At 49.1% G+C, this 21,257-nt stretch overlaps 2 protein-coding genes across 2 annotated transcripts; one reads left to right on the forward strand and one right to left on the reverse strand.

The window, feature by feature from the left end:
• Window positions 1–354: 354 nt before the first annotated feature.
• On the reverse strand, window positions 355–3,414 carry c19h12orf45 (chromosome 19 C12orf45 homolog). The gene is made up of 4 exons (XM_035401578.1): window positions 2,635–3,414; window positions 2,240–2,323; window positions 1,737–1,870; window positions 355–1,638 (listed from the first exon to the last, which is right to left on the reverse strand). Exons 1-4 carry the CDS (start codon window positions 2,708–2,710, stop codon window positions 1,462–1,464), a joined length of 471 nt encoding a protein of 156 aa, XP_035257469.1. The 5' UTR covers window positions 2,711–3,414; the 3' UTR covers window positions 355–1,461.
• A 123-nt stretch (window positions 3,415–3,537) lies between these two features.
• slc41a2b (solute carrier family 41 member 2b) lies at window positions 3,538–14,961 on the forward strand. The gene is made up of 11 exons (XM_035401577.1): window positions 3,538–3,805; window positions 4,778–5,476; window positions 5,754–5,861; window positions 8,423–8,494; window positions 8,856–9,000; window positions 9,965–10,111; window positions 10,600–10,747; window positions 10,886–10,965; window positions 11,443–11,574; window positions 13,679–13,827; window positions 13,957–14,961. The coding sequence occupies exons 2-11, from the start codon at window positions 4,925–4,927 to the stop codon at window positions 14,140–14,142; spliced, it is 1,719 nt and encodes a 572-aa protein (XP_035257468.1). The 5' UTR covers window positions 3,538–3,805; window positions 4,778–4,924; the 3' UTR covers window positions 14,143–14,961.
• The last annotated feature ends 6,296 nt before the right edge of the window (window positions 14,962–21,257 follow it).

A 21,257-nucleotide genomic window follows, 5' to 3' on the forward strand; every position in this document is an offset into this window, starting at 1 on the left:
GATTTTTACAAAAACAGAGGGAAAAAAGGTGAAGGTGCAAATTAAGCCAGTACACGCTGTTCAGACAAACGGCTTAGCACAGCTGAGGCCAAACAGCAAATGTGTCAGACAGTTCCTTTCTCCCAGTCTGATAAAATACCGGTGATTACAGTTTCAGCCTAAGGTAGGTCTGTGTGTTGATACAGGACAGACATTTACTTTCACCAATAATAAAACAAGCCTGGTGGAAATAGAGCTGTTAAGTGCCAATCTCACTCCTTGCTTGCTGCCTTATCTAGTTCCCTCTGATGATAATGTATTACACGCATTCAAACATTAATATTCAGTTAATGACTCAAGAACTTGTCAATCCCATAATGAAAAAAAAAAACTTTTAATATTTACATTTGAAATTTAATGAAAAATACATATTGTGTGCGGATTTTCCCAATACAAAGATTCCAAGGGCAAATTTATAACATGATGAGGCCCAATTAGCAATATCTGGTAAGCACTTTCAGGACCTTTTTGCAAAAGGCAACCCCCATATCATAAAGATTATAAAAATATAAGTTCATAAATTTCATTAATTTTTCACTGTACTGTAATCTCATCTCACAGTATTCAGCTTTTACACATCCACTGTGTCACTACCGCGTGGAAAACCTCATTCTCAAACCACTGCAGGGAGGACGGAAATTGCACTGATGAGTGTAGAAGTTTAAGCGATCAGAGGTCCAGGAGGGCCCCGTCTGTCCTTAAGCTCGACAGTTTCTTGCCCTGTATCATTATTTACTGACTGCCAGGGTGAGTTTATGTACCAACCAGGACTGCGGAATCCTCTCAGAACTTTCAGCAACAGAGAACAAGGACAGCTCTGCTACATCGTCATGGCAACCTAGGGAGCCTCCAAGAATCCAAAGATGCCCTTGGCTGCTGTGGAAGTGGGGAGGCTGCTTGGGAACAGAACACCAGCTACTCGCTGACGAGTCTAACTCATTCTGCATTCTAACTTAAATGGGCCATCTGCACAGTTACAACATAAACTTAAGCAAAATTCATTTTCCACAAATACACAAAGCCTGCCAACGCCCTCATTTTAAAGGGGGTCAGGTTGTAACCTTCAACACCTGGGCCTGAGGTAATGGAAGGTAATGGAAGACAGTAAGAGACAGGTGGCAGCAGGGGTACAGACACACACAGGCTGCTGTATGCGCTTGGCTAATAAGAATTGCACAATCATCTATGTGCCTTTTCTGAGATTGACTGGGATCGTGATGCTTGGACAAAAACATCAGCAGCCAGATCAGCCGCTCAGCTCACTCAAGTGGGAGGACGTTTTCCGAGATGCACCCGTGCGTGTGGGAGGGGCTTAGACTAAACAGCACCGCCCCTTTTCACCAGCCCACGGCCCTGTGCAGACACGCCCCTCCCTGCTACACTCCAGTGACCCTTATGTGCAGAGGAGTCCTACACTAAAGGCTACGAATCTTCCCGCTCTAGAACCTCGATATTGGGCTTCCCCTTCTTCCCGTCTCCGGGGAGCCTCAGGGTGGCCTCCGTGACCTCGCCGTCCCCGTCGGAGTCCGAGTCGGAGCTGCTGTCGCTCGCTGTCTCCTCATCTGAGTCGGAGTCCTGCAGCTCCACCAGGGCCACATCCTGACACAGGGCCACACAAAGACAAGGCTTCAGCTTCTGAGTACTCATGACCGAACATCACTGGTCAACTGCCCACAGGGCAAAGAAACCTGGCTCACCATTTCAATAACTTTCTCGATGTCGCCGACACACTCAATGTCGAAACGACCGGCGGGAGCAGATTCCAGCTCCTCTCTCAGCTTCCGGTTCGCCTGGGCCATCTGTGGCAAGAAGGACTGCAGCCTGTCCAGCACTGTCGCGTGCAAACACACACACACACGTCACTCACCAAAGCGGCACGCGCTGTAGACTACGCAAACACACTGGTAACCCGCAAATTCCCCCATATATCCATATAACTAATTCATTCAACAGGACATTACTGTTGACAAATTACAATAGGCTCGATACACGTTTTTTAAAACAACTGTAGGTTTAGTGCAATCAGAACGTACCCTGGGTTGACTTGTGTTCTGAACACTTATGGTTAAACAAAAAGAGAAAAAGATATTTAAAGCATTTAATAAACTAAAACGCCATTTCGTTTATTTTTTCCGGCCTGGGAGCCATTTCCGCACAGCTCGCGGTAATATCCACTGCAGATAGACTGAGGGAGACTCACCACTACTTCTAGGCACTTTCGAGGTCTGAAGTGAACCACCAGTGCTGGAGGCTTTTGACTTCAGCAGCAGCTTCTCGTGGAAACCTAAGGTTACAAACACAAGGACCCTGAGTACAGTGAACAATATATAACTAGCTAGCTACCTAGCTACAATGCTGACAAAACGAAATATAAAGCAAAAAGTCCTTTTTGTTGGTTTTCCGGCACATTCGCTGTAGGTCTCTAAACAGTTTGGCGTGCTATGCTAACGCTATCAAGATAACGCCGTCGGTTTGCTACAGCTTAAGTTAGCTGGAATTTTTCGAAAGATACAAATACGCGAGTAAAAAAGTAAGTTAGAGTAAAGTAAGAGGGCACACCGAAATAGCACATTAACAGTTAAATAAATACCGGACCTTCCCCATTACCACAAGAAAGCAATTCTTGTGAGGTGGTCGTCTCCTGCTCTTGCTCCCGCTCCATTTTGCTCATGCTGTAGTTTCGGCACGAGTAGCCGCAATAGCAACATCCGGGTGAAAGGTCGGAATACAACCAACGAGACAATCTCCTTGAAAACGGTCCACTCTGGTCCCTTCAGCGTTCTGTGGTTGTAGTTTGGAGGTGGTAGCAGACACTGACCGTGTCCAAATATTTTACACAAGTAACCTCCTTGATACTCTATTTCAGGGATTTCGGAGGGAATACATGCAAAATACATGCAATTTCAGGGAATACATTTCCAAATGTCCATGCAAATGAAATGCGCTGATTATGTAATTTGTGGCACAATGCATAGCTCCTCAGTTACGAATAGATCCTGCACTCCAAGCTCTTAAAATGGCACGATGCTGTACATGATGGAGGTATTTTCTATAGCCCGTTTGAAGAAATCTCACTGAGCTGCACGTACACGAGTATGGCAAATCCAGTAAATGTTCAGGGTTTTAAGGTTTAGCACTGAATTACACGAATCTTTTTGTTCTATGTTGCTTAGTGACAATTAACGTCCACAGAAAGTGTCATTATGCTCCAAAATTCTCTCGCGACATAGCTCACAGTTTAAAATAGCCGAGACCAAATAACCTTTAATTACAACACGTCATTATTTTGTATTTTTACCAGTTGAGAGAATGAGAGAACGAGTACATTATGCGTGGGATTTAAGGTCCACTTATTAGGACTGTTATCAAATAGTTCTGTGTAAACTGACAGTAATTAACTTTCTTCTGGTTGCACACGAACTTGAAAAATCCTACCCGGACAGCGGAGTGCGTCTTGGTCCCACCCTCTTTTCCAAATTCCACTCCTACAAAATCCTGCAAACCACTCGTCCCGCGGCCCGCATCAGGCCACGGTACTGTTCCTTGCGCACGCGCGATAGCGGCCTGGCATTCTGTATTCGTGTGGCAGTCCTGTAGTCTGTCGCGACAGGCTGTCAAGAACGGAACAGTCCGGCATCGCACCGAAAGCAACCAATACTGGATAAATTGAGGAAATGGTAACCGAGAACTAAATCGCCAAGTCTTTACGTACAGCATTTTTTTTACAGTCGAAACAAAGGTTGCGTGGTGCTCAAGCTTCATCTCGGTAAGAAATTTCGTTTTCTTTTTAAGTTGTAGCCTTCACTTATTATTCGTTGGGTGATGATAGGATTCCAATCGTAGCTAGATAGTTGTATGTGATTTTTTATTTAATGGGGAACATTGCGGGAGAAGATATACACAATTTTCCTGTGGAATTTTTGCAAATGTGACTTTCTCACCTAGGTTGTCTAGCTCGCGTAATTGTGAATCCATGTCGCTGGCTAGCCAGCTCGCCATTAAACATGTAATTGCTAACGCGGCGGTAGCTACCAAGCAGTTTGTCGCAGACGATGCTGAGATTCAGCTCCTTTACGCCTGGTGTTCATACTGTAGTAATGTGGTAGCTATTTCCTTATTAGCTACAGTGAAACCGTTATGAGTAATCTGCATGAACGCTGGTCAGGAAGTTAAGTCATTTAATCTATGAAGCATCCGATGAGCTGGTCAGCTGGCCTGGAGTTTGTTTTCATAAGGTAATTTTGATAATATCCCAGTAAAGCTACGTTAGCTTGTCTAATGTACTCAGATTGCTCAATAAATTCGCCTCGGTACTAAATGTTCTTTGTGTCGTCTGTTCTGTGTTCTCTAATTTTGGCACCATTCCTTTCGTCATCTCCCTCAAAGTTCAACGGAGGTTGTAAGGAGTGCCGTAGACTTTTTGATTTTGCGGGGTTAACTGTTTATTAAATTACGATTACCTCCGCCCCCAACACGTCACCACCACGAGCTCCTCCTCCGGTTAGGCGCTGTCACACGGTGGTTTGACGTCACTCAGTGCAAATAAGAAGAGAGAACATATTGGCACAAAATATTTGGTTTTATGGATGACAGGAAGGTCAATGCCGCGTGTGCGTTTGTGTGCGTTTGTGTGTGTGTGTGTGTGTGAGAGTGTGTGTGTGTGTATGCGTGCGCACGAGTGTGTTTGCATCTGCTGGCAAGACCGCCAGTATGCTAACGATCTGTGTTCCTCTTTCAGGTCCCTGCTGTTCTGGGAGGCTGGTACAGGATCACACGAGCGGCAGGACTAGTCTGATATTCTGGCCCGGGTCGTATCATGCTGGTCCCCTCTCCCTCAGGCCCGGTGTGGGTCAGGAGATGAGAGCGCTGGGCTACGTCCTGCAGTATGAGCGTCCACTCCATAGGGGGCGCCATTGTGAACTCTCTGGGCACTAGCCTGGTGGCGCACATGAGCAGCAGAAGCCTGTCGCTGAAGCCCCTGCAGTCCGGCCGTGTCACCTCCCTCCTGCAGACCATGGTGCCCTCGGGCTACAGCAAGCTCCAGGACGAGCGGCTGGCGCTGGGGGACCTCGGGGGCAAGGCCGACGCCCACCAGAACGGGTTCCGCGCCGACCCGCCCCACCTGGAGAGCCGGCGGCACTCGGACCGCTGCGGCGCCCGCGCGTCCGTCAGCCTGGCCGACAGCGGCGACTGTCGCTACGCGGAGACCGAGGCCCTGCTGACAGAGACCCGGCTCTCCGGGGACGACGACGAAGAGGAGGAGGAGGAGGAGGGGGGTGTGGGGGAGGGGCTCCTGGAGGAAGACGAGGAGCAAGGCTCGGCCGCCCGCAGGATGCCCAAGGAGTCGCCCCTGGCCATGGCGCTGCAGATCCTCCTGCCCTTCCTATTGGCCGGCTTCGGCACGGTTTCAGCCGGCATGGTGCTGGACGTGGTGCAGGTGAGAGACGGGGGGGGCGTGGTCACGCATGAGGGATGGGCAGAGGGGGCGTGGTCACTAGCAGACTACAGTTGCCTTATTAACAAAAGGAGAGAAAGGGATTACCTTGCTGGTTCAATCTTCCCCACCTTGCTGGTCAGTTACAGGCAGGGGCATATATGTGAAGGTGCTCATGCTGGGCTGCATCTGGCACTCGCCTCACACCTCAGCTGAAGATGTTTACCTTTCTGTGGCTGTAGTGTGGTGCTCATGCCCTGTGTGTGTGTTATTCTGGCAGCACTGGGAAGCCTTTAAGAACATCACAGAGATCTTCATCCTGGTGCCGGCTCTTCTGGGTCTGAAGGGGAATCTGGAGATGACCCTGGCTTCCCGACTGTCCACTGCGGTAAGAACACACACATTAACAATGCTCACTCTCCACAGCAAACAGCAGGCCACACTCACATGTGGTGCTACCCAATGTCAGCCCCCTCTCCCCCCCCTCATGCCCCCCCTTCCCTCTCTGCCCCACCCCCCCTGCCAGGAGTGAGGAAAGAATAACAGGGTGCTCTTCGCTCTTAGCACAGGGGGGTTATGTAACTGCTGGAGTCTGCGTGTCTGCGGGACTCACTTAGCACAACCTGCTGAAATGGCTGGGTAACACACACACACAGAGACACACACACACACTCACGCACACTCACACAGACACACACACACACAGACACACACACACACACTCACACTCACGCACACACAGACACACACACACTCACACACACAGAGACACACACAGACACACACACACTCACACTCACGTACACTCACACAGACACACGCACACTCACATACACACACGCACACATACACACAGACACACATGGACAGACACACACTCACACAAGCACATGTACAGACACACAAACACTCACACAAGCACATGTACAGACACACAAACACTCACACAAGCACATGTACAGACACACAAACACACACATTCATAGCCTGACGTCAGCATTTGTGTAAGAGGATAATGAAGGCATGCTGTGACTGGAAACCACAGTGGGCTGATGGGTAATGTAGTACTTGGGGGGAACTTTCTCACCCAGACTTGATTTTCCACAGAATGAGTCAGCTCTGGGCTGGCTCACCTCTGTTATAATCCATCCTCCACTTTTGGTTACGGCAGAATTTCTTCATGCCAAGACATGAGGCAAGTCCTCACAGATCATGTCCTCAGGCACCCAGACGCCAGGTAATGTGGACAGGTTCCAGGGCTCAACAGGGAAATTTTGATCCGATGACATCAGTGCGATGTCCTGTTTTCAGGCTGTCCCCGTTTGTAAAGGATTCCCTGCGATGTGTGCGTTTGGCTTGCGCTGTGCCCTCTGGGTATGGGCTGCGTTCGGTTAGCCTGCGCTGTGCCCTCAGTGTGCTGTGCCCTCTGGGTACAGGCTGCGTTCGGTTAGCCTGCGCTGTGCCCTCAGTGTGCTGTGCCCTCTGGGTCTGGCTCTGATGCGTGAGCTTGTGAGGCGGGAGTGGATTCTCTCGCTCTGATGCGTGAGCTCGTGAGGTGGGAGCGGATTCTCTGGCTCTGATGCGTGAGGTGGGAGTGGATTCTCTGGCTCTGATGCGCGAGGTGGGAGTGGATTCTCTGGCTCTGATGCGTGAGCTCGTGAGGCGGGAGTGGATTCTCTCGCTCTGATGCGCGAGGCGGGAATGGATTCTCTCGCTCTGATGCGCGAGCCTGTGAGGCGGGAGTGGATTCTCTCGCTCTGATGCGCGAGCCTGTGAGGCGGGAGTGGATTCTCTCGCTCTGATGCGTGAGGCGGGAGTGGATTCTCTCGCTCTGATGCGTGAGGCGGGAGTGGATTCTCTCGCTCTGATGCGTGAGGCGGGAATGGATTCTCTCGCTCTGATGCGCGAGCCTGTGAGGCGGGAGTGGATTCTCTGGCTCTGATGCGTGAGCGCGTGAGGTGGGAGTGGATTCTCTCGCTCTGATGCGCGAGGTGGGAGTGGATTCTCTCGCTCTGATGCGCGAGCGCGTGAGGTGGGAGCGGATTCTCTGGCTCTGATGCGTGAGGCGGGAGTGGATTCTCTCGCTCTGATGCGCGAGCGCGTGAGGTGGGAGCGGATTCTCTGGCTCTGATGCGTGAGGCGGGAGTGGATTCTCTCGCTCTGATGCGTGAGCTCGCGAGGCGGGAGTCTCGGTGGGAATGTGCCGCCTCAGCACTTCTGCGCTGGTTTTCCCTCTGGCGCTCGGCGGCCTCTCCCCATGAACCGAGCGTTTCAGAAAAAACTCTCTTTGTGTTGGAGGGACTGACCTCCTTCACTGAGGGGGAGGGCAGCAGGAGGGGGGCCAGGAGGAGGGCGGGGGGGGGGCTGTTTTCTTCAGCTCTGTGGCGTCGTGTGTTCACTTCCTGCTGTGAAACGTCTCAGAAAACTGAAGAAAAGAAGCAGCCTTGCATTAGCAATAACACTGTCCATTACACACTGCTCTCCAACTGCCTCTCCCTCTCCTTTTCCCCCTCTCCCACTCCCCTCCCTTCCTCCCTCCCTCCCCGTCTCCCTCTCTCGCTCTCCTTTTCTCTCTCTTTCTCTCCCCTCTCTCTTCCCCTCATTTTGTCTGCCCCTAACTCTTTCTTTCTGTCTGCCCCTCCCTCTCTCCCCGTCTCTTTGTCTGTCTTGCCCTCCCTCTCTCCAGTGCTGTGGTGATAGAGTGGGAGAGGAAGAGAGAATTCCCTCACTGTTCCCACGGCTACTGAGCTCCGCCTCCCCTCACACACCCTGTCCTGGGGCAGCTGGGTGGCTCACCCTGTTAAGCCCCCGCAGTCCTGACTGTGCCAGTGCCGACCGTGGCTGGTCACCCCACAGGGCAAAGCATTATGGGTGGTAGTGTGGTCAGGGGTTAGCATTCTTTTAGCATGACGGACTCTCAGAACCTGCTGATCTCCTTCCCTGCCTCAGGTCAACGTGGGCAAGATGGACTCTCCCATTGAGAAGTGGAACTTGATCATTGGGAACCTGGCGCTGAAGCAGGTAAGGCCCCGCCCCCCTCTGTCACTCGGCCCCGTGTGAGCCTCTTACTGCACATGGTGCGCTGTTAGCATCTGCTGTTAGCATCCGCCATTGGCGTCTGCTGTTAGCATCCACTATTAGCATCTGCTGTTACCATCCACTATTAGCGTGTGCTGTTAGCATCTACTATTAGCATCCGCTGTTAGCATCTGCTGTTAGCATCCGTTGTTAGAATCCCTTCAGCAGTGGAATGGGCTTTAATGAGCGCAGGCAGTGACCGGGGGACCCCAGTTTTTGTAGGCAGTGACGGGGGGACCCCAGGTTTTGTAGGCAGTGACGGGGGGACCCCAGTGACCGGGCCTCTCTCTGCGGGTGACCCCAGGTGCAGGCCACGGTGGTGGGGTTCCTGGCGGCTGTGGCGGCCGTGGTGCTGGGCTGGATCCCGGAGGGAAAGTTCCAGATGAGCCATGCGGTGCTGCTCTGCTCCAGCAGCGTGGCCACAGCCTTCATCGCCTCCCTGCTGCAGGGTACGGACACACACCACAAACACACACACTCACACACACACACACACACACATGCAGGGTAGGGACACACACCACAAACACACACACACTCACACACACACACACACATGCAGGGTAGGGACACACACCACAAACACACACACTCACACACACACACACACACACACACACACACACGCAGGGTAGGGACACACACCACAAACACTCACGCACACACACACACACACACACACATGCAGGGTAGGGACACACACCACAAACACACACACACTCACACACACACACACACATGCAGGGTAGGGACACACACCACAAACACACACACTCACACACACACACACACACACTCATACATGCAGGGTAGGGACACACACCACAAACACACACACACTCACACTCAAACATGCAGGGTAGAGCCCTCACCCACATGCTCTATATACACATACACCACACACACCCTATATACACTTTACACAGTACATACACACTACCCACTATATACACTCTACACACAATACACAAACACACCCTACACACATACACTATACACACGCACGCACACTCTCTCTCACACACACACACACTATACACACACACGCACACACACACACACGCACACACAAGCACGCACGCACACACACACACAGCGCATTGCGTTGGGAATGCTGTGGGGATCAGGCAGGCTGGTCTCTCTTATCTGCTAGCAGCACACTGCATTCACACGCCTGTATCACCTCTACGCACACAAGGACACACTGCGGCGTGTGCTGGCTGGCTTAGCGTGAGCCCAGTATGGCGTGTCATTTTGACCTCTGACCTCTGACCTCTCCTCTTTGCGTGCCGGGACATTCCGTGCTGCATCACATAGCCGCTCGCATGGCGCAAGCACATTTCTGCCTGTCTGAAAATGACCCCAGGAAGTGATCGAGTCTGACCTCCTGCTGTACTTCCTGTCTGGCGGCAGGCATCATCATGGTGGGCGTGATCGTCGGCTCCAAGAAGACGGGCATCAACCCCGACAACGTGGCCACGCCCATCGCTGCCAGTTTCGGAGACCTGATCACGCTGGCCATCCTGGCCTGGATCAGCCAGGGCCTGTACGTCTGCCTGGGTAAGAGGGGGGGGGGGCGGGGAGAGGAGAGGGGGGTGGGGGGTGGGAGAGAGGGATGAATCTCTTCTGCAGCACCACAGCCTGGGTGAATCATTAGCCTTTCTCTCTTGCTCCAATTCCTGCTTTGGTTTGTGCTAAATTACACATCCTGTGGAGCTTCAGCCTGGTTCTGTGTGGAACGATATCCACTGTTTGAACAAGATTATCACTGTTTCTCAGCAGGAGTCACTCTCACTTACTCTGGAAGAGTTATGCTAGTGTGTGCGTGAGTGTGTGTGTCTGTGCTTGTGTGCGCGCGTGTGCGTGTGTGTGTGTGTGCGAAGCAGGAAATGAGAGGTGAGTAGAAGTGAGAAAAGCAGATGTGGCACGATCTGAATAGAACATAAAGACAGATGTGGAATGAGAGGCAGACGCATGGGCGGGGCGGGCGGATTGGTCTCAGAGTGTAATGAAGGAGAGATTTGGTGACGGAGCGCCTCTCCCCTCAGACTCCCACCCGTACGTCTCCTCTCTGGTCTGTGCCCTCTTCCTGTCCCTCACGCCCGTCTGCATCGTCATCTCCTCCAAACACCCGGCCAGCCGCACACTGCTGTACTCCGGCTGGGAGCCCGTCATCACCGCCATGGTCATCAGCAGGTCAGCCCCGCCCCCAGGGCTACAGCCCCGCCCCCAGGACCGATGCGCCCAATCACATCTGCAGTCACGTCACGCCCGCGCCACTCGCTATGCTTTGTAAAATGGGGGGAAATAAACGGGGTTTCTTTGCTCCTCCAGCATCGGAGGACTCATCCTGGACAAGACGGTGTCGGACCCGAACCTGGCGGGCATCGTGGTCTACACCCCCGTCATCAACGGTGAGCAGGGCCTGCAGGCACAGCGAGGCGCTCAGCCTCAGGACCCGAAAACAAAGCAGAGGGGCTGGGCGAGAATCAGAATCGAGTACAACAAGCGAACGGTCAAACATACAAAATCGGAGGGCAAACGAACTAGAGGGGCTGAGGCAAAAACAGGAGCTGAAGGGTTCAACACAAGATCTGATCGCCAAACAAAAAACCAGCAGGGCTGCATGGGAATCAGGGTCAAATACGCAAAGTCAAACAAAGCAATCACTGTACATAATATACCAAGCACGAGTTCGAGGAGGTAGTCTCCACGGGTAAGAGGCAAATGGCGGCTTTTTCAGACAGAGTAACCGGAGATGGAAACGGCCAATCGGATGACGAACCGAGAAAAGGAAACTTGCGCGACAGAGAGGAACTTAGGACGGGTGGTAAGAGCGCAGATGTGTTCTGTTTGAAGTGGACTTCCTCCGTCTCCCTGTCTCTGCTCAGGTATCGGAGGAAACCTGGTGGCCATCCAGGCCAGCCGCATCTCCACACACCTGCACTTCCACAGCGCACCTGGAGAGATCCCCGAGGAGGCCAAGGGCTGCTACTACCCCTGCCGCACCTTCTGTGGCACAGGTAACTGTGACTGCTGCACACCTGTACAGCTTTAACTGCTGCAGGTAACTGTGACTGCTGCACACCTGTGCAGCTTTAACTGCTGCAGGTAACTGTGACTGCTGCACACCTGTACAGCTTTAACTGCTACAGCTAACTGTGACTGCTGCACACCTGTACAGCTTTAACTGCTACAGCTAACTGTGACTGCTGCACACCTGTACAGCTTTAACTGCTGCAGCTAACTGTGACTGCTGCACACCTGTACAGCTTTAACTGCTGCAGGTAACTGTGACTGCTGCACACCTGTACAGCTTTAACTGCTACAGCTAACTGTGACTGCTGCACACCTGTACAGCTTTAACTGCTGCAGGTAACTGTGACTGCTGCACACCTGTACAGCTTTAACTGCTACAGCTAACTGTGACTGCTGCACACCTGTACAGCTTTAACTGCTACAGCTAACTGTGACTTCTGCACACCTGTACAGCTTTAACTACTGCAGGTAACTGTGACTGCTGCACACCTGTACAGCTTTAACTGCTGCAGGTAACTGTGACTCCTGCACACCTGTACAGCTTTAACTGCTGCAGGTAACTGTGACTGCTGCACACCTGTACAGCTTTAACTGCTACAGCTAACTGTGACTCCTGCACACCTGTACAGCTTTAACTGCTACAGGTAACTGTGACTGCTGCACACCTGTACAGCTTTAACTGCTACAGGTAACTGTGACTGCTGCACACCTGTACAGCTTTAACTGCTACAGCTAACTGTGACTGCTGCACACCTGTACAGCTTTAACTGCTACAGCTAACTGTGACTGCTGCACACCTGTACAGCTTTAACTGCTGCAGGTAACTGTGACTCCTGCACACCTGTACAGCTTTAACTGCTACAGGTAACTGTGACTCCTGCACACCTGTACAGCTTTAACTGCTACAGGTAACTGTGACTCCTGCACACCTGTACAGCTTTAACCACTACAGCTAACTGTGACTCCTGCACACCTGTACAGCTTTAACTGCTGCAGGTAACTGTGACTCCTGCACACCTGTACAGCTTTAACTGCTACAGGTAACTGTGACTCCTGCACACCTGTACAGCTTTAACTGCTACAGGTAACTGTGACTCCTGCACACCTGTACAGCTTTAACCGCTACAGCTAACTGTGACTCCTGCACACCTGTACAGCTTTAACTGGGGTTTCCCTAAAGACAGAGCTGAATAATCAGAGGTGAATACTTTCAGTGTACAACTGTCTCACAATCCTCCCTTTTGGCCAAATGCCTGGAAAAATTAAAACAAGAATAAAATAACAAAAAATCTGAGTTTCACAGCCATGGAAAATACATTTGAGGCCTGTCCCTGTAACAGGATAGCTGTACTCTGCTATGTGAAGGGGAGAGCCAGCGAGGGGGGGGAGAGCCAGTGGGGGGGGGGGGGGGGAGTACAGCCAGTGGGGGGCGGGGGGGGGGGGTTATTGGGCTATAGGGAGAGTGTTTGTTACTCCTGGATCAGATGAGCGGCATCTGTGGGGCTTCTCCACAAACCCTCTGAAAACAAGGTTAAATGTGTGCAAGTCCAGGAGCGCTTTTCTAAAGAAAGGGCAGCACTAACAGTCTCATTTCAGTACAGCTAGATACTGAGCTCATAAGCACACATATGAAGTGAGTCTGTCCTTTATGGCTTTTCCAGCAGGTTCATTTACGAGCTGCATGGGAGAGACTGTGGTTATCAGCAAAGGGAGTGCCTCCTATCTGATATGCATATCCTCTGGGTGCAGCTACAAGAAGAATACACACACGAATGAAAGAAACTTTGGCATGCCAAGATTAATCTATAAAGACACGATAAAAGTGTCCCAAAGTTTGCTTAGTTCATAAATTACATTTTAAAAGTTTTGATATATGTAACTGTTTGTTGGGGACAGGTGCAAGAAAAGATAGGCACATTTAAACAATAAAAAGGTGAGAAGCAGTGTACATAGCACGGATCAGCAGTAGCAGTTCAGTAGCTCAGCCTCACCTTATTCCCAAATGTTCATGTGAAAGTAAACCATGTGACTTGTCCTGTAATATCTGCTACTGATTAGTGATTAAATGCCCCTCCCCCCCTCACCCAGGAGCTAATCACCGTTCAGCCCAGGTGCTGCTCCTATTGGTCATCCCGGGTCACCTGATCTTCCTGTACACCATCCACCTGATGAAGAGTGGCCACACCACGCTCACGCCCATCTTCATGGCGGTTTACCTGGCGGCCGCGCTGCTGCAGGTGAGACAGGAAGTGCAGAACACCGCCAGAGCCGCCACTTCCTCAGCCTCACTCCGTCAGACACATTATTATTCACAGGGCTTTTATTCACAGTGTGTGTGTGTGTGTGTGTGTGTGTGTGTGTCTCAGGTGCTGGCCCTGCTCTCCATAGCAGACTGGATGGTGCACTCCATGTGGCGCAGTGGGAAAGATCCGGACAGTTTCTCCATCCCGTACCTGACAGCGCTGGGGGACCTGCTGGGCACCGCCCTCCTGGCGCTCAGCTTCCACTTCCTGTGGGTCATCGGGGACCAGGACAGCGACGTGGGGGACTGAGGCGGGGCGGTCCGCACCCCAAAACCGCACCCCTGCCATTTCCCAGGAGGAAAGGTCCCAGCCAATCAGACGCCACCCTGGAGGTCACATGACTTTAAACATTTACCAATGGTACAGAAGAGGATGGACAGGTGGGAGGGGCTAATACTCACGGGAGGCTTTATTCGGGTTGGCTCCTCTGTGAAATGGACTGTCTTCAGAGCTGCAGGGTACTTGGTCCAGCTGGACGTGGAGATTCCTTTTTTTTTGTGTTTTTGCTGCGGCTTTCCTCCTATCAGGAAGCACATACATACGCAGCCTGGTACCTTACATTTTTTTATATGGTTGGAATAACAGCTTTGGACACTGTTCACATGAGCCTGTGCAGCCTCTGCGTCTCTGTCTGCAAATACTTGTTGCTTTAATGGTTTACTGTCAGAACCACGGGGCTCCGCCCACTTCACATCAACACTGCAGAGCTCCGCCCCCTCACATCAGCACTGTGGAACGCACCCGCACTCTCATTGGTGCTCCGGGCTCCCAGATTCCACCTGGTGTCAATAGCCAATGGTCAAGCCCTAACCAGTCAAAATGAATGTGTTACTCAAACATTGTTTACATGTACGCTAATCAATATTATTAAAATGTATGTGCCTCACAATGTTCACTGGTCAAGGAGGTATAATTGTAAGAGTTTTCTTTTTTGTCAAAATGTACATTTACCATTCTACGAACACAGTTTATTTACATTCCACTGTTTGTGACAATGGCAACAGCTGTTTGCTTGCCGTCATGCTTTTGTAAATCTAAATAAATGTGTCCACCATTTTGGTACTAAACTCTGAACTTGCGTCTGTGATTGACAGATGAGGGGGTAAGATGGAGGACAGGAGGTGCTTGTATAAGCAGCCACTGCTGCTGTGAGGTTAGCAGCTTTGTTAGCTAGCAGCTCAAGTCGGCCGCTCTCTCTCACTGACAGAAGTTGCCGCTGTTTGATATCAGTCGCCTGTGTCTGTCTCTGGATATCACGCAAAGGAAAATGTTCCGTGTAAAATCAACACTGATACTGACACTTTCGCCTCTAATAGCCTAACTTACAACCCCTGTTGGCCTCAAACATATCTGAGTAATATTTAGGTTATGAAGGGAGTTCTGAGGTTAAGAGAACTTCATTACATTTCTTTACTACATACTTTTGCAGTGCTATATGAATTGCAACTGGAAAGCTGCCTTTGTGAGAAGAAGTTAAACTCTGACAGGCTCATTTAAGCTTTGGGGCTTCAGTTTCTGCTGCTAAGGCAAAGGTAAGGCCCAGGTAAGATCAAATACTTCAGGCCCAGGTAAGATCAAATACTTCAAGCACAGGTAAGATCAAATACTTCAGGCACAAGTAAGATCAAATACTTCAAGCACAGGTAAGATCAAATACTTCAGGCACAGGTAAGATCAAATACTTCAGGCACAAGTAAGATCAAATACTTCAGGTACAGGTAAGATCAAATACTTCAAGCATAGGTAAGATCAAATAGTTCAGCAGGGACGCGCAGCTGTGGACACAGAGACTGTCACAGGGATGCGCAGCTGTGGACACAGAGACTGTCACAGGGATGCGCAGCTGTGGACACAGAGACTGTCACAGGGATGCGCAGCTGTGGACACAGAGACTGTCACAGGGATGCGCAGCTGTGGACACAGAGACTGTCACAGGGATGCGCAGCTGTGGACACAGACTGTCACAGGGATGCGCAGCTGTGGACACAGACTGTCACAGGGATTTGCAGCTAGAAAGCTCTTTATATGAGTGAAGTACATCCAGGACTGCTGAGAGTCCTGGATGTACTGTGGGGAAATGTTCACTTGCATAACGATTTTACAGGAAAACGGCCTTGTCACACACTTCCAACATTCCCCAATTTCTCAGCTGTTCAGCTGCAGCTCACTCATTTTATCGTACCGTAAATACAGTATACACTTTCTAATAATTACATGACAGTGCCATAGATATGAGCACATTGGGAACACAGATCTTTAAGAATTCTGAAACATTTGTAGCTCTGATGAAAGTGATTTCTAAATACAAGTTTTTTTTTAATCATATGACCAATTTAGGTTCTTCAGCAAAATAATTTGTCACCATACACTAATTCACTCTTAATATATAAGCAATCAATGCCTGAAAGCTCATTTTCAAACCCTTAACACAGGGGTCTCCAATCCTGGTCCTGGAGAGCTACAGGGTCTCCTGGTTTTGGTTTTCACCTTAAAATCAGCACCCTAGAGTTAACTGTGTAATCAACTGCTCTAATTGATTCATGAAATGCAGAGTCACTTTGAAAACCAGCAGACCCTGTAGCTCTCCAGGACCAGGGGTGGAGACCACTGCCTTAATGCTACATGCACAGGGATTCTGTCTTGTGTAATGAAGCTGCTACATTCTTAGAAGGAGATCAGAGTCAAATTCAGTCAATGTACTTTAAACCATGCAAATACTGTGCAAAACCATTATTTTATAACCAATATTTTATAACTTGCCTGTAGTTGCTCCTTGCAGCTGCAGAAAGACAAACTGAAGATGAGAGTGTTGAATTCTTTCTCGTCCTCCAGCATGCAGACCAGCCAGCCTTTTCCAATTATCCAATTATCAGCCAATCAAAGAGACCAAAAGTCTTTACTTAGAGCAGAGATAACTTTATATGTTAAAAATAAGTAAATAAATAAATAAATAAAACAAAACCAGGCAGTGGGCCCTATTATAGATAGTCCTGTGTGTTGAAAAACTATATTTTTGTAAGCTAGAAAGAATCTTTATGGTTAAAATAAAATATATCTGTGGTTCCTTTAGTTAAACACACTGGCCATGATTCTTAATGCACATATTTCTTCCTGTTGGGATGGTTTGTGTTTGCTTGGTGACTATAGTTGCAGCTTGTGAACATTTCTGGTGGAATGACTGAACAGCTCTTAAGATCAAGATCAAGAGCAGCAACGTCAAGAAAAGGAGACAATCATTGAGCTGCTCAAAATGCGTGGAGTATGTCTCCATCTACTGGACAGAAAATACCACTGCACCAAGACAGTCAGATGCCAGACTAGCATTGTGCAAAAGAACACAAGCAGTTTGGTGACTTGTCAATTAGCAGTTAAAAGCAGAAACATTCCCACCTGTTCCTAGCCAATTATCTCTAGGCTTTACAGATTGGAAGCTTCAGTATGAGAAACTCTCCAGTGCTCTTGTGTCACAAGCATTAAGAAAAACATTCTTCAGACAGCCTTTTACAATTATCAGCCAATCAAAAGGAATGTAAGCCTTAACTCACAACACAGATACATTTAGTACAAGCAAAGTAAAAATTATAATTAAAAAACTGGGAAGAGGACATTATTATAAAGTCCTGTGCTTTCACCAACCAGATATTCCTAGGCTACAAGGGCAGATCAGATAGAATCCTTAACTTATCTCTAATATTCCTTTTGTCAACCAAAATAAATAAATAAATAAATAAATAAATAAATAAATAAATAAATAAATAAATAAATAAAAACTGGCCAAGATATTTAATTCACATATTTTTCTCATGTTGGGAGGGTCTATGTTTGCTTGTAGACTATAGTTGTTGCAGCACGCAATTTTATATTTTCTTGTTGAGAACATTTCTGATGGAATGTCTGAACAACCACCAGGATTAAGATCAAGAGCAACATCAAGAAAAGGAGGTAGAAGAAATGTGTGGTCTATGTCTCCATCTACTGGAAAAAAAATATCACTGCAGCAGAACAGTCAGCCGCCAGACCAGCAATGTGCATTGATCCCCATTATAGTGCGAAAAAACACAAGCAGTTTGGTGATTTGACTATTAGCAGTTAAAAGCATGTCAGCTGTTTCGCATGTGAACAAATAAATCATCCCTTGAGTTTCTATGACTGGTTGCATTTAGAAACATTCCCACCGGTTCCTAGCCAATTATCTCTAGACTTTACAGATTGGAAGCTTCAGTATGAGAAACAAATTCTCTCCAGTGCTCTTGTGTCACAAGCATTAAGAAAAATGCAATTCAATTATCCAATTATCAGCCAGTCAAAAGGAATGTAAGCCTTAATTGACAATGTGGATAGGTTTATCACAGGCAAATAATTAAAATAATAATAATAATAATAATAATAAACTGGGCAGTGAACATTATTATAAAGTCTTGTGCTTTCAACAACCAGATATTTGCAGTCTAGAAAGATGGAATCAGATAGAATTCATAACTTATATCTACTGCTTCTTTTTGTTGAACACAATCATCAGGATCAAGAGAAACATGAAGAAAAGGATGTAGAATCGTTGAGGCTCTCAAATTGTGTGGAGTGTGTCTCCCTCTAGTGGACAAAAAGTAACTCTGCAGCAGAACAGTCAGCTGCCAAACCAGCACAACAGGCAATCATAACCATTACAGCTAGAAAATAAGCCCTTCAGTCTTTTTATGAGTAAGAGCAGGGTAGCTGGCGTTTGGCATTTGGGAATCTGGAATTTCGTTATTTTTATTTTTAATTTGAAACTGCATCTGTCTTCTGACCTTACAGATTAGAGGTGTAAATATCGCAGTTTTCTAAAAAGAGGAAGGCCTGTGGCTCTTCTGGTCTAACCTGACGCCTGGACTAGTCCCAAACCAGGAGACATTAAGATCTGCCAGTAAATCCGGGGTTAAATCCCTGTTTCCAGGACAGGTTTTAGCTTCAAAACCGCCACCACAATTTCCCTGTCATCAGTACGAAGCAGAGTTTGCCAGAGACAAAACCAGAGGAGAAGAGGTGGCACACGCCACAGAGGCACCAGTTCTACGACAGAGCGGTCCGGGTTCAAGACCCAGCTGGTGATTACGTATTTATAACCTGCTTTCACTGCCTGGGTTTTCAAACCGTTGGTCTCGGTACTGTGTACGATTACAAGATGCTGTAATTGAGTTGTGGTTCAGAGGTTAAGTTTTACTGCTGCATTTAAGCAGATATGTGAGGTCAAATCCCAACCCAACCTAGACTGGTGCCTTTTTTAATAAGCCTTTTCCTACTGGTTTCAGGAGAGGGAAATGTTTATCAATGTGATGGAGATCCACCTCCCTGCACTTTTGCCTTGTTTAGAGGCTGAACATCAACCTGAGAGGAAATATTTATAATTACTTATCTTTATCTTTCCAACTGAACGGTGTTGCTCTATTGCCCTCTGCTGGGCATTAGTGGAAGGGCACACAGAAGGGGATTGCTTCATCGTAACAGAGCTCACAGCCTCACTCTATGAGATTACAGCATAATGCATGCACTGAAGTGTGTTTATTGGTGAGTCAGCTTCACATTTTGTCCTTTAAAAGTATAATTAGGGACAGAATAGTGTATTAGATCATAAGCCGCTCAATAAAAAAAGTGAACTGTGTCAACATAAAACCCCAAGGCAGCCCAGAGTGCGGATGAGGTCACACTCACTCCTGTGTTACACACGGGGTCCCTCTAAGATCTGCGCAACCTCCTCACAGGACATGTGAACAGGGGCCAGGCACTTAACTCGAATTTCAGAAGATATCAGACACACGCTGATCCTCTTCCTGTCTGGCTGACAGCAAAATAAGCGCCATCTGCTTTGTGATGGTTACTGACATCTGCAGAGTGTGCCGCACTGTTGTGTTACCTTCCTGGGCTAGAGCAGTGCATTGTGGGTGCAGGGTGCAGAGTGTAGTGAGGTCGGGGGGGCGGGGGGGTCGTGGCGGGTGTTTGGATGTCTAGACGGGGATTTTAACGTGGAGCACTGAACCCCGGTCACGGTGGGACGCCTTGGGGCCTGTAACCAGCGCCTCCCAGCGCGACCTCCCACGCACGCAGACGCCATCGAGCTGAAATATGCCCCCCGCTGACATCTCTTTACGATCGCTGCTGGCACAGAGGCGCCTGTGTTTCACCTGAAGGGCCCGGAACAATTCCCCACTCAGGAGTCTAATTGGAAGCACGTTGCTCAGGGGCTGCGATGGTTAGAGCAGCAGCAGGCTGCTGTCTGCAGGCCAGTGATGTCACAGTGGATCTGCATGTGCCCCAGCGCTCCATTATGACATCATAATGGTTTAATGTTCCGTTCTACCCGGGACACGTCAGCAGCACTCTGAGTGTTAACAGCCAGCAGACACACAGCAGGTCGAGCAGAACGCAGTTTGGCAGAGTCCTGTTTTCTCATTAGATTGTTCACTGGTGCAGATGCCCCCACACTGGGAACAGACTCAGAAAAACGAGTCAGCGAAATAAACAAACAAAAAGATCCAGTCTGGCGCCAGAACAGGAGGACATAATAAAAACACAAAAAAGCACAGGAACAACTCCTGCACCATGACAGCTTCCTGGGGACAAACAGAGCTTTCTCCTGCGTACACACACGCATGCGACACTCCCACTGACAGGAAATATTACTCAGGGAAGCAGGCGGAGAGGGAATTCCACACAACGCTTACGTAAGGAGCCCACACACGCGAACACACACACACACACACACACACACACACACGCGCACACACACACACACACACACACAGGCCCTGGACTACTGGTAAACAGTGAAATTCCTGTGAGATTCCTCCCGGTATAATAGGGGATGTGCCAGTCCTCCTGAAGGAATTTCCAGCAGTCTTGTGGCAAAATGACTAAGTGTGAGAAATGGGGTCAGAGGTCATCCTGTGTCATATTTTGGGGAGCAGTGACTGGACATGCAGCCACGCGGCTCATTAAAGCGACCAGACCCTAAATGTGCAGATGGCCGGGGGGGGGGGGGGGGGCATTAAGAGGATGTAACAGACTCAAGTGTGTCTCAGTGCAGGAAGCAGGATCATCTTACACCTTCTGTTCTGCTCACTACACGCACACACACACACGCACACGCACACACACACGCACACGCACACGCACACGCACACGCACACACACACACACACAGACACACACATGCACACACACACACACACACACTCTCTCTCTCCCCCTCCCTTAGTGGTTACTCAGTCGAGCAGCTTCTGTAGCACAGGGGCATTCTCCTCATTTTCCCCGAGTGAAGATGCCAGTTTTCTGATAAATGGAAAAGAATGTGGTTCAGTGAAATGAACACTCTCCACACACAGGGTCTG

This window comes from Anguilla anguilla, chromosome 19 (assembly GCF_013347855.1).
Source record: "Anguilla anguilla isolate fAngAng1 chromosome 19, fAngAng1.pri, whole genome shotgun sequence".
Taxonomy (NCBI): domain Eukaryota; kingdom Metazoa; phylum Chordata; class Actinopteri; order Anguilliformes; family Anguillidae; genus Anguilla; species Anguilla anguilla.